The 14,509-nt window shown below is 38.2% G+C and overlaps 1 protein-coding gene across 4 annotated transcripts in view; it reads right to left on the reverse strand.

Moving 5' to 3' along the window:
* Positions 1-14,509, reverse strand: part of LOC104152774 (TLE family member 1, transcriptional corepressor) — a 73,934-nt gene that overhangs the window by 34,812 nt on the left and 24,613 nt on the right. For 2 of the 4 annotated variants that reach the window (XM_068927061.1, XM_068927057.1), the window contains exon 6: positions 14,220-14,324. In XM_068927061.1, coding sequence (XP_068783162.1) covers positions 14,220-14,324 — 105 coding nt within the window. The remainder of the gene's footprint in view (positions 1-14,219; positions 14,325-14,509) is intronic. The other 2 variants (XM_068927060.1, XM_068927058.1) reach the window with 1 other exon arrangement.

Genomic DNA, 14,509 nt, shown 5'->3' on the forward strand with positions numbered 1-14,509 from the left:
TTTTTATTTTTAAGTATCTGTTTTTACACAGACACAGAAACTAATATTTTGAAGAAAGTATTAAGAATTTTTTTTTTTTAAATCTAAAACATTTAACGCGGTAAGCGAATTTCTACAAAATCAAGATCAGATCAAGCAGCTATTGCCACTGAAACTTCGTTTTGAACACCTTGCTGCTTCAGGAGGAGCACTAAGAAGTTTGACAGAACTGTTTTTTTTTTTTTTTTTTGATCCAGCCTCTAAAGAACAAAAAGGAGGCCTCTCCCTTCTCACAGATTTTATCAAGACTTTGGTTTCAGAAAACGTGCTGGAAACTACTATGTGACAACATGATTTCTTGGCCAGTTCTTCCAGAGGGGTGGCATCTTCGTCGTTACTATCCACTTGGTCAAAGTCACTGAAGCCAGTCACCTGCACTCTAGCCATCAGACAACAAGCATCAGCAGTACTGCACTGTGATCATAGCCCTGGTCTTACTTGTCCCCATCTGCACTATAACATTGGATTACCTAGTTGTGGTGTGCAATTGGCTAAGAGCAAACAGTCATGTTTCACCTCCAAATCACTATCTTAGAGGGAAACCTTCTCTTTCCTCCACAAAGTGGTCAGGTTAGCTTTGCTTGTAGTGCACGCATGGGAAGGTCAAAACAGGAAAACAAAAATAAAGTGTTTTCATTCTTGTCCAGATCACTCCAGGAAGCCTGCGAAGATTACTTTTTTCATGACTCTCTTGCCTGGTTTAACTAGCAAACACGTTAGAAGTGTAGTCTTTACAAAGAAACTGCTATAGACACGTTACCTACAGTTACCTTGGCTCTGTAGCCTACAGTTAATGTATTTCACACGTCCCAGAAAAAGAGGAAGATCAACTGAATTCTTACAGGTTCTGAAGCTGAAAGTTCAAGACCAAAAGGGCCACATCCAGTTTCTTTGATAGGACTGAATATGAATACTGGGGAGCAAAGCCCACAATGCTCAGTTTAAGACGCAAAACAGAATATGAAAGCCATAAGAGAAAACGCATTGCTCTACATAATAAGAAACACCTTAGAATCTTAGCAAAATCATTACTAAAAATAACAGAGAATAATGATCTTCAAAGATGCTTAAATATATAACTATGTTAAACTGACTTAAAACCGAAAACCTGATCACGGTCTTTTATGCCAATAAAAGTATATTGCAGTTTACTGTTTATTATCTGAGGCTTGCTGCTCTTTAAGACTTAGGCATGTTGATTTGTTATTCATATGCCACCTATTTATAATAAGCTGCAAGTTCTCCCTAAAACTTTATAAAGACAACCCTGTCCAGGGTTCTCTTTTTATTTACTAATTAGAATTGTTCAAAGTATATTTCATTCTCTTTCTAGAATAGGGAAGAGCCGCACACAAAGGAAAAAACTAAAGACCGAGGAGATGGATAACAGCAGTGCCCACCAGATGTATTTAGTAACTAGACATTTGCCATATTAGATCCTAGAAACAATTATGCTATGCATATAATCACTTTACTGTCACTTCAAAGACACTAATGCCTACTCTGTAACCTTTTAAGAGCTCAGCAGCAGTGAGATATAAAACTGAAGAAGTTGGCAGCAGTATCATGGTCCGCCAGGCATGTTCATTAGCACTTAATTAAAAAGTAGACACCTGCCATAAGAAATGTGCTCAGAAAAGGATGAGTAACAGGTCTGTCTTACTACCAATTACTATCATTACTTGCAGAGCAAGGGCTGTGTCCAGTTCCAGAGGGAAGTGGGAAGGTGGAGAAATGTGCAATGATGCATACATAAGCAACTGCACTGAGATAATGAACCACAGCATCGATTTTAAACATATTTCCAATTCATCCACCATTGTGCTACAAAAACATAAGTTCTTCAAATTTGCAAAGCGAGAAAGGGAAGGGCAAATTCAGCTGTCTGCACTGACAGTTCTGAATTCAAATGCAGATGTGGTTGCACACTAACAGTGGAAAATGTTACGCTTGATCCCAAACTACAAGAATTGTCTTCTCCAGTCTTAAAGTGCTAATGAAACAGCTGAAGGGAGAAAGATATTCAAAAATCATTACTAGTGCTATTTCCAGTGCTGTTAGGAACAGATTCCCCCACCTCAGTGAAGGTTTGAAAAAATATTTACTGAGGACAAGAGTCATTTAGAGACTTTAAAAAAAAGGAAAAGACAACAGTTCATGCCAGCTTCTGTATAACTGAAGAAACATGACTCTGTGACAAGCAAGCAAACAGAAAGACAAAACACACATACACACCCCAATACACTTATTACTGCGTTCAATTTCATTGCCCTTGCCAAGGGCAGATTTTTCATTTGCTTCCTTAATTCTCCCTCCCTTCTGCTAATTAGAGTCAAATATTTACAGCCAATGAATTCCTTACAACTCTTGACCAACCTTGATACTTCCAAATACCAAAACAGCAGAGACCAGCATCACCTATTCAGCTTCAAGATGGGGGCAATTACTTCAATATGCACAGCTCCTTGACCGAACAACAGCCTCTACCCTCATTTAGGCAGATTCTTAAAAACAATACTGCAGTTTTAACCTTCCCCAAAAGAGAATAACCCAAGATCACATTTCTTCCAGATTCAGTCTCCTCCCTCCACTTTGGGAAAAAAGCAAAACAAAACAAACCCTGCCTACACCCTACACATTTATCAACAGTCAAATCTAGCCAGAATAAATTCATTAGGCTCTAAGCTATTAGCTAATAGTCCCATTTAAGTTTTCAGTAGCTGTCTTTTAAAAAAGTGCTTCGGCCACAGATAACGCTTCAGAGGATGACACGTAAGCTCCATCAAGAATGCACTTATTCTTCCTTACATACATAAAGACAGACTTGTATCCTTGCACACAGAGGCAACACTGCACTACTTTACCTTCTGATTTTGCTTCAGCAGGAAAAGTTGTACTTCTTCATTTCTGCAGGATATGGTTTTTTTTCCTCCCCTCTTCCCCTTGATACTATCACTATCAGACTCACTAATTGCAAAGTGCGTCAGCAGTCCCTGCAAGACATCTCCTTCTGACCTATTCGAACCAGGGTTCTTCAGTACCATAGCAGATAACTGCAAAACTAAGCTGTGTGTTTGTCCGTTTGTCTTTGTATTGCCTACCAGTTTCTCCTTGTTTAAATGCATTTTAGAAAAATGAAAGTCAGCTACTACTTTCCTTGCTGAATTTTCTACCTAATTTCTTTGAAACATCTGTGTTTGTTTTGGTTCATTGGCTTTCCTTACTTCCTCTTCTTTTAAAGGCTCAGCTTTTACTCTGACAGATAGGAAGCCATATTATATCCTAGTAAACAAAGTTGAAAGTGCCCACTATTGCATCTCTGGCTAGTGAGCTGAGAATGGAGCCTTTGTAGCTTTGTAAAAGTTATTTGAAAACTATCCATTATATGAACAAGCCACGGTGCCTTGGGTGCAGGAAGAGAATGTCTCTTCAGAACAAAGAAACAGTGTCTTCAGCAAGTCTCTTCCATTTATATATTACCAAAAAAATGTCATCTACTAAGGAGTTTTAACTCTACAGGAGGACAGTAATGGCAGAAATTATCCAAAGCGTACAAGTTTCATATCTATGCAATTTATGTGCAACAATTATTTAAAGGCCTATCTCATGGGAAAAAAAAAACTGTTCCTTTTTCATGCTTTATTAAAGACAGATGTGTAGAGATACCGTCTTTGGGTGTTGCCATTTATTTTGCACTCCTACAGGAATCAAACTTCTTACTGTGGAGATAACTGATGTCAGGAAACAGATATCAAATTCAGAAGGAAGATGAAAAACTTAAGGTAAGTTTGTTTTTTGTTATTATTTTCTACTAAGGGAATTTGATTTAATATACTACTAACAGAGCAATTTCTGAACAGAAGGCTCTTCACATTTTCACAGCTCCTGCCTTCACTTGTTCAAACAACTCAAACCACACTAATAATCTCAACTGCACTTTTTTCTTTCTGGTTAAAGTGGAAAGGGGTTGTTTAAATTGCCTCAAATGTTAATTGAAAAACTGATGGTATACTAGGATAAAAGGCAGCTTACTCCTCCCTAAACACCAAAGAGCTCGGTCCTCACAAATTTAGCTTCATTTCTAAGATAAGTGAAATATGGCTGAAGCTTTATTTCAGGGCTCTGCCAATATAGAGCAGTGAAAAAGACAGAACTAGTGAACTAAGCCCCCTTTTATCACTTTTATCTACCAAAAATTAGAACACAAGACCCTCAGCATGTCCCAACTACTCCAAAGGGTCATGAAGCACATGATTCTGGATTAGAGTCATTTCTGTTTTGCTTTCTTCAACTCCTTTTCTACTTCCTGTGATTCCTTCCTCACTGATTTGTTTTTTCCTCTCCTCTTCAGACTTCTCAACTATCCTGACTCCTGGAACAGAATCCCACAGAGATCCTGTTTCTTTCTCTGTTCTCAAGAAAACTCAAAATAAGAAAAACAATGTTGATTTCAACTGGCTCACGAAGATTAAAAAGAGCGCCTCATGCACTGGTGCCTTACCTATACTTTTACATTGATGTATACCTGTTTCACTAAATCTGGCCAGTTCTGGGGTCCTCCCTGTCCCTCCTCTTCTGCCCCCCTTAGAGATTACAATACATTCTTTAATCTCACTAAAGAAAGGTTAGCATGAACACTTAGAAGCATGAATGCCCCCATACACTTTTTCTATAATGCTAAAGTTTATTCTTTTGATAAATGGAAACAAAAACTGGTTGCAGTTTGACTTAGATAGGCATGAAGCTGCCACATTAACTCCTATGAAACAAAATGTACTCTATTGATCAGGAGTTTACTTTAGGAGAATAAAATACTGCACAAAAAATTAGAACACAGGAAGAGGGCATTAGATGTTTAACTGTGGGCCAATAAACCACTAGGGTACATGGATTGCTTCCAGTGAACCTGTAGAAGATAAGAGTGTCGTTGTCAATAGGGTCAAAGTTATATTGACCTACAATTCTCTAGTAAAAACCTTAAATTCAGTTTTCCATAACTGGAATACTTTTTTCGAGAGCTCTTTAAAATCTTTATGCAAGATGTATGAGTACCAAATATATTCTTCAGCATGACTTTTCTGATTATGTTCTGTATTTCATGATTAATTCAGACATTTATAAGAAAAATGAAATCTTTCAGATTTCAGATTCTTTCAGATTCTTCAGATTCTTTCAGAATCTTTCAGAGAAAGGCTTGGGTTGTTATCAATTTAATTTCTTGAGTCAGTACCGGCCTACCTACAAATACACACAGTACTCTTCTGCAGTCATAAGATTCCATTTTAAAATGTTAACTTAGCTTAATATCTACATAACTTCCAAATCTGCATTCAGTGCTCCCCAGCATAATGCAATAAGCAAACGTAAAAAGATTTTCAAAGAGTAGCTTACTAACCATTGCTTAATTCCTGCAACATCGTTAAAGACTGCAGACCACAAGTGGGAAAAACACTTTTTCTTGAATTCTATGCTGAGTAGCTTTTCTAATTTTTGCTTTTGCTGTGCCTTTCTGTCTCACTTTAAACAGTAAGGCTTTTCTGCCTTTCCTTCGGGCATTCTGGAGGGCAAGCCCAGGCATCAGAATTAGAAAGATAAAGAGATATTACACTTCAGGGCTCTTCAAAAAGATCATTGTTGTAAACAGTAATGACAGATGTGGGTGACCTCACCCAAATGAATTTGTCACCACACCCAATGAATAAGCACATTAGTTGTTTTTCTGCTAAAATGATCAGCAATTAACTATTTAACAAAAGTTTAGTGATAATTTTTAAATGGTAAGAATTTTAACATCCCATTAACACAGAGGGAACAATTACATAGCATTGCCAGTATGACTGGCACTGTTGCAAGAGCTGATCTACACCAGAAGCCTAGCTACACTGTGGAGCCTCTGCAGTTTGTTCCATGCCAGTAGAGCCCTGAGGTGAGGATGGGGGATACTGCCAGCAGATGAAATTCTTCCAGTCAACTGATATCTTCTCCCTAAGGTGCATTAGCACTCCACTGGTGTAGCTGCATCCACACAAGGGCTTTTGCCAACAGAAGAGAGGCCTTTTCTTCCCTCCTCCATGCTTTCAGGCACTGTAAGCCAAGCTAAAACTTGGTAGCTTACACTAAACACAGATCCACTGAACTATGACTATTGCTTATATCTGCAGCTATCCCAGCAGCGTAACAGTCACACAATTTAAGCTGGTTCCATAAATAGAAGAAACATTTGCTAGCATAACTATATATTTTATACATATATACATACGTGTGCATGCATGTGTATGTGTGTGTGTAAACACAGTGTTTTCACTAACAGCTATTCTTTTAGAGGTGTGCAGCATAGGCTTGACTTACAACAGTCCTCCTCTCAAACAGTTTACAGCAAAAAAGGAAATGGAAACAAGCCATAGAACAGAAAGATCTAGGCGGGACGCTTCTTGTATTAATAGTGGTACTTTTTCCCCTTAAGTGAAATTTTGAATAATTATGGGATAACAGAGCAAGACTGAAGTCAGCACTGGAAGAAACAAACACTGCAAAAAGGGAGGAACCAGTAAAGCCTTCACAAAGGACAGATGCCACAGAGCAGAAGGGGGTAGAGGGATAGAGGCAGAGAAAAGGAAAAAAAAAAAAATGTTCCTTGTGTAGGAAAACATGTCTTCACCAAAGTACTCCCCAAACTCTAAAGGAAAGTAACAAATTCAAAAGCACAGTCTAAAAACCACAACAGAAGACCTTAAATTCTCTGTCTCTTGGTCCAGACTAGACAAAAGCTGGTTTTCTGGAACCAGTTATATTCTCTGACCACTGTCAGTACAAGCCACTTAAAGCACAAAGCTCTTTTTCATTTTAGACAAGTACATATTGCTGCTTCTGAAGATTAAGATGCAAGACTTAAGTCTCTAGAATGAAGCTGTCAGCACACATTGCTTCTAGTTTGCACAATTTGCCAGCATATATTAAGCTTTTCTGAGTAACTTTAAGTTCCTGGTATTACTCACCTTCTAACTCAAAATCTGCATATTTGGCTTTTTTGCTACCGTTGGTATGCTGCTACCATCTAAACACACTTCAAAAGCATGTTCCTGCTTCCACACAGCCAAAAACAACCAGTTCAAGCATGTACCAATTTGAAAATGACTTAGAGGCATTACTCTTGTGGGGTTTTTTGGGGTTTGGTATGTTTTTTGTTTTTATTACTGATTTATGATTACCTTAAAAATTAATTTCTTTCCCTTAATTTATTTCCCTTCCAGACTCCTTCATACTCCAGAAATTCAAATCTTGTTGAAGATGAAGACAGCAATGATAGAGTAGAAAGGCTTTTTGGTGAATGAATCTCCAAAAGTTAATTCAAATGCAGTAGTTTAAATGATGCCCATCACCATTTATATTAAACCCTTTTGTCCCAGTTGCTACTGCAAACACATTTCAGAGCTTGCAAAAGAACGAAAACATGACAATCCTGAAAAATGTATTATCTTCATTTTTTGTTTATTGTTTCAAGCCACACAGGCTTTTTGGAAGTTCCCTGTAAATTCTGCAGTGACTTCCTTCTCCCAAATATCTATCACCTTTGAACGTGCATTAGAGCAATCCATTTTTGCTAAATCACTGCTTTTGCTATCTCAGTGCTATTGCTTATGACCATGTTTGATTTTAAGAGCTATCGTTAGCCAGCACCTTTGAGAACAGTACTGTTTATTTTCAGAAATTTAATTGCTATAAAGGACAGTGACCTTAACAGTTCAGCAAGTATCCTGGGGGGAAGGAAGGGGAGAGAGGAGAAGGAAGCACAGTTACCAGATACCAGGAATACTGCAGTAGCATATGCAAATCCTTTCTCTGTCTAATAAGGCACAGCAAACTGCTGTACAAACCGCCTCTTTGCCTTGCCTTCTAGGATTTCTTAAAGTTATCCTACATGCCCCATACTATTCTCGCTCTGTGTAAGAATGACAGAAGCAAGCTTCTCTCCCTTTTCTTCCAGTCCTCTTATGCAGGCCCCTATCTTTACCGTCCGCCTCACTCTTCCTCTGAGCAGACTGTAGTGAGTTGCTGTTCTTACGCACCTTTCCAGTCTTCAATAGTCTTCTAGTACTTCTACCTGTATCTTCCTCCAGCTCTTCTGCAGCACCATACTCCCACTGACTCCATCTTCATCAATCACCCAGTCTGTATACTTTAATCCAATAATTCATCCTTCCTCCCACCACCACACTAAGATTTGTATCACCTCAGTATCATCACAGTGTTTGCTTCGAAACTCTTTCCTCATTCCCTTCCCATCTGTATGCTTCATATATTCTTTGCACCTACATCCTACTGTCAAGGAGACGAACCTACAGCTCTACACCGATCAACGTGTACATCCTCAACATTTGCTTTCTCTGTTCCTGCTCATATTTCAGGATAACTTCATGACTATGCTTGGCATCTTCCTTGCTCAATTAACTCTGCATTTGATTTCATGTCATGTGTGGTCTCATCTGAGATTCTCTTACGTCTCAGCCAGCTGATTCATTCTTTCTGTCTTACTCCTTGCTCCTCCCATTCCACCACATTTCAGACTTCTTTTAAGGGAAGCACTGAAGTTCACATCAGTTAGTAGTCACAGCCTATCGACTGTTCACCTACTCAGGTGAAATCCTCCACTTGAATTCTCCCACTTACCTCACTTTGCATGTAAATGCAAAGCAGGTATTAGTAAGATAGCAGTAGGTACACATCTCTTCAAGTCTGTCTCCCCTTACTTTCTTGCTAACTTAGGAGGAATGTGGGAAACATTCACAAAAACCATCCTCAAACATGGAAAGCTATTCTGCCTACACATCTTAATCAAGAGAGGTGCTTTAAATTACTCTCTAGAGGAAGTAGTCCTCTGTTCTGGGACCAGAAAACCTACCCTCTGTGCCTACAATTTTTACTTATGTGAACTCTCCTCAGTCTCAAGCATCCTCAAAAGTAGAACACATCCTTAACCGTCATTCTGCCTTTCCAGTGCCCATTCCATGTTCTCTTTATTAAGGCTCACTAAATATGTTTTCCTTAATCCCTGCCTGGAACCCTACTCTTCCAGCATTTTGATCTGACTTTGGCCTTTTCTACTTCACTGAAATTATTCCTTCCAAAGTAACCTGTTGGATTAAACTCATTTGGATGCAAGTTCAAAGAGAGGGAACCATCTCCAGCACATCAATCTCCCTTGCTTATATCTGCCTACCTCTTCCTGAACCTCATTCTCCATTGACTTTTCTGATCTTGTTTGCTGCTCCACCTAAACAAGCCTAAACATTAAACCTACAAGAGAAATCCTCCTAAAAATCTTGTAGATTTTTTTTTTTTTATAAGGTCTAAGATGCAGCTTCTTCTATTTACTGACATAACAAAATCTGCAAGTTAAGGGGAGCCTGACCTGCAACTCGGTTACATTTAGACACCATCACCACCTTCTCTACTGCTGCTTCAAGGTTCTTCATTTTCCTATCGCTACAGGAAGGAGAAGGGGAAATATATACATATATATATTAAAAAAGTGTGTGCATACGAGTGTTTATGTAGCTATGTCTCCATTGCCTATTCATTCCTATTTCGCACCTCTCCTCCTAGGCACTCTGTTTTGAGTAGGACAAACTACCAATAAGCATCTATTAAACTATCTTATGTTTGTTTCCTCAAAACTGTGTGGCACTGACAAAAGGAAATCTGACCACAGTTTGAGGATAAGCATTTTGGGAATATCAACTGTCATGCTGACAAATACCATCCCCACTCACCACCTGTATTAAAAAAATAGCTTACAAGTCTTAAAGCTAGAGTGTCACCTAACGTGACAGAATCCCTGCTTGTAATTAAGGTTTGTATGTATTAAGAGGAGGGGGAGCAGCCAGGAAATTTCCTCACTTAAAAAATTCCTACTGTAGGAGTTTAATAAATTCATATTTGAGCTTACCAAATTTATATGCTAAAAGTGAGGACAGCATCTTGTGCTCATTCAATTTCATTTATTGAGAAGGATTAATCCATTTCTCCTTCCTTCCCCCACATTACTTCACTTGGCACATAATGCAGATCACTGCTGAGGAGGATCTAAAGTAATGCTACAGCTGCTTAGCTCTTCCCTTGCACTAAGTTCTGCATTCATTTCTGTTCTAGGCTGTATTTTTATTTTATAATGAAACATACAGCCTAGTTATTTATAGGCTTTCCAAGGATTAACTACACACTCATAAGAATAAACCCTCAAGAGGTTAACCTCATCCTCTTAAGCTTCACACACTACAATCCCATAGATAGCTGGCAAACACAGTCAAGGAGAGAAAAAAAAGTAATCCCACATTTTGCTAATCCCTTAGCCAATCACCACATGCAACAGTAGAGAGCCCTCTTGGAGGCCTACAGCTCAATCCGTCTCAAGAGTACTGTCAATCCAAAAAGATGCATTTCACAGAAACAGTAACAACTCCCCTCAAAAGGTAAAATAAGACTTACCTCAGTACTCAGCAATGCACTACCTAAAATGCAGTGCTAAAAAAGATTCCAGCTTGCTGCTCACGTTTTTTTTTTCAGATACTTGCATGTTCTACTTACAAGACTGCCTCGTTTATTAATTTCAAAGTAAAGAAACTTTATAAAATTGCATAGCTGACATCTGGAGAGACCAATAACTGTCCCTTACTCAAAGTTCATGCTAGGAAGAGTACCTTTGATTTTTCAGCCTGCTGTTTAATCAAACAAAAAATAAACAAACGAAACCCACACCCACCCACACCTCCCCCTAAACCACTTCTTCAAGTTAGACCATGATAATCTACTTAATCTTGTCATACTATGATCTGTATTCTCCCTTAGCCCCAAATGCAGGCTCTGCCTGCAGCTGCAACACGATGCAGTGCCAAGGAATTAACAGATGCACCTATCTTTTATGGTCAAAGGATTTTACTTTGTTTATTATTTAAGTATCTAGTAAACCTACTACCTCATTCATATTTAACACACATATTGAAAGATGCCATTAAAAAAAGTGACATGCATGTTGTTTAGCCACACTGCTACCCAATGGGTGACATGTAAAAGCCCTCAAAAACATGCAGGAACAATAAGGCCAGAGATACAGCTGTCAACAGCTAATCATCATCCACATTTCTTTCCTGCAGTATGAGAAGTTTTAACCAACACAAAGGATTAGCGCTGCTTACAACCTCACCGAGGACAACTATATTACTTCCTTTTCTGAAAATACTATTGAGCATGTCAATTTACTCATTCTCTCTCCTCTTTACATGCATAGTATACACTGACTGCAAAAGCCAGCTTTAGAGATGGTAGGTAAATTCTCGAAATACCTCACAGTCCCATGAGATCCATATTCTGCAAGTCTCTATCCTCACAGTTTTAAGTCTGATAAACTTTCACTTTTTCAACTAGAAATAATAGAACAATAAAATAAAGAAGATTCAAAAATATTTTCTATTTTAAACAATTGTTTCCACTAATTAAAGTCTTTGTTTCCTTCCAGAATTCACATACGGCCCAACAGCAACAGGAATTGCTGTTTTGCACTAAGTCTATCAAGCCAATTAGGAAACTTTTGAATCAAGAAGTGTTAGGGAACAATGGCCCCTAAAGATAAAGGAAGGAGGAAAAAGTCAGTGCTTAAACAGAAACACCAAAAAAATACAGATTTCATCTAGTTAGGACAAAGTATCTGAATGAACACTGGCTAGAAAAAAGTTATTCTTCTCCTCAAATTTACTATACATGGATTACCTTTAGTAGCGTGCTGCCAGACGCTATTTGATTGCATCTTCCACTATTACAGATTGCTCCAACCTATCTGCATTCTGCAAAGAGGTTTCATGATCTTTCGTGCTCATAATAGATGTCTAACCTGGTAAATTACTATTTCTTTTCTTGTCTTGAAAGACACTGCACTTTAAGAGCATGGCCCTTCCATTGTTCTTTACACTAAGTCGGATCCCTGAACAATACTGACAGCTGCTATCAAACTGGGCTGTGCTTACTTTCAGTGCAGCTGCTGCTTGTAGGAACAGACAGGCTACTGATGTCTCCTCCCCTCTGGGGAGAGGACTCAACACACTGCACATTCACTGAAGGGGAGCAAAGGGTCCACTGAACTGTCAACCCAATTTTATGCTATTCAGATTTTCCGGGATGCACATAATCCCTTTCAAACAAAATCAAGGACATGTCAGAGCATGAAACTTATTGTGCAGCACACGGTAATCATTGATCAAAGATCACTGTGACATACATGTAATTTTAGTATTATGCACACACATGCATCTACACGGCCAAAGAACATTAATGCCCCCTGTGTTCACTTTCTCATTCAGTTTTGGATTTGTATTGCATTGTTAAGAAGTCTTTCAAAAGACATATGGACGTATCTCTTCTGGAGGACCTCAGGTAATTTGAAAATGAAAAAAAAATTTAGGTTTCTATTCCTGCTTTCAAACAGCTTTCCTACAAAAAAAGTCATAACTGCATGTGGGACTTGTAGATCTTATTGCCTTTAAAAGACGGTACTGTGTGACTTGAAAAGCTGAACGACTTACTCAGGACAATGCTACCGTAACAACTTTGGCAAATCAAATTTTGCTATCCTAAAAAGAATATTTTTAAATATATTTTAATACATATTTCTTTGTACTACATGACATATTCTCTAAGACTAGTCCATTAAATATGGTTTTTCATTTCAGATTTGTCCCAAAGAAATCATCCATTAAAAAAGTACAGTCCTTTAATCTTTGCTAATCAAATATCACATGTACATGTGCTGTATGAGTACTTGATTTGATCTCTGAAATGAAGTAATTCATTACACAAGCAAATCAGAGAAGATTGTGACAGATACAGATGTAACTGTGTGGGTTTTTAAAGTATGATTAACAAATCAACTAAGTAACAGTCAAAATTTGATATAAAGAGAAAAAACAGATCAAATTTGAAGGGGGGGGTATGTTTATGCAAAGCTAATCTGTCAAGTGTAATAAAGCAGCTTGAATAAAATTTAAGCTGAAAATCCACTGAAGCTCCCAATTGCAGGGAGGAAAAAGCTATTAAAAGGAAATGAAGGTCACCCTCCCAGTTTATTTCACCTAATTGACTGCCAATAGCTTACCACAGGCAAACCGACTGCAGATCTGCAATTGAGAAACTGATGAAAGGAGAGTTTTCAAGCTGAGGCTCATTCTTTTAATCCTCCCTCGCTCTTATGGTTTTGGGTTTTTTTTTTTTTCTTCTTCTCTCCATCTCCAGTTGGGATGCAATTTTAAGCACAGATGGATTAACTGGTTCCATTGTCTGTAGATGTCATTGGACTATGGCACTGTTAATCCGTACAGCAGCATGTCTAATTATCATTACAAAGTGTCTGAGGGAACTATAAAGACCAGCAGGGCATCTTCTCACAAGCAATTAACATAAATTGATAAATGAGTAATTTGAATCCGCTCAAGGCGCTCACATATGAATAAAATCAGAAAGGACGGCTTCTTGTTCCAGCTACTTCTTTCACTTAGTGTGGAAGGGCAGAAAACATGTGAAATACTCTAGACTTAGTGGCGGGAGGGTAATGAACTCATGCAGTGGAAGGAATGTGTGGTTCACAAAGTTCATTAATACAAAACAAATGACTTGCTGGTGACTGGTTGTCAATCACAAGTAGTATTAACTTATTTCAGCATATTTAGAAGCACAAACTTGGTGAAAGGCTATTAGAACATTGTGTCAGATAATTAATACTACTTCAAAAGCAAGTGAAGTTTCTTTTCATTCGCTCGCTATTTTAAAATTCATGAAAGACTCACAAGAAAGAAAGGAGAATGAGTAGTTGTGCAGGCTCCAAGAACTCAACTGTCACAAAAGGCATGAGGTAAAGGTAGCTAGATCAACTGACAGAGAATACCTACAAATAATGATTAGGACAGTTGCTTGTTTATCTTTCTTACAGTGAAAGTTCTGCTGTGCGTTACATCGTTGCACAAAGGAACATTCTGAAACAGGAAACTGGTATTTAAGTTAACCCCTACTAAAAATCTGTGCAACCAAGTCAAACACATTTGAGCAGCATTAGGCATCAAAACAGTATTAGATATCAAAACATTAAGCTTATTTTAAAAATAGCAAAGCAGTAAGGTATGAAAGCAGGTTATACACACTGTAGGAGGTAGACCCGGAAGGCCACGTACCCCGATGATGGCATTCAGTTCAGCCATGGTCACTTGTTTGGCACGTTCTACAGCTTGGGCCACTTGCTGCTGATGCTATTAAAATAAGAAGGGGTGTGTGTGAAGGGGAATTTGTGTTAAAGTATTGACTGCACCAAATTATACTAAAATAAAAACAGGACCACAAATATCAAAACAATCAGTTTCTCTGAAAAAGTCCAGGCTATCTATTACAGGACACCTCCTATGCAGGTAAGAAGCAATAGTGTTCTATTTCTCAC

The sequence above is a fragment of the Struthio camelus genome, chromosome Z (assembly GCF_040807025.1).
Source record: "Struthio camelus isolate bStrCam1 chromosome Z, bStrCam1.hap1, whole genome shotgun sequence".
NCBI lineage: Eukaryota > Metazoa > Chordata > Aves > Struthioniformes > Struthionidae > Struthio > Struthio camelus.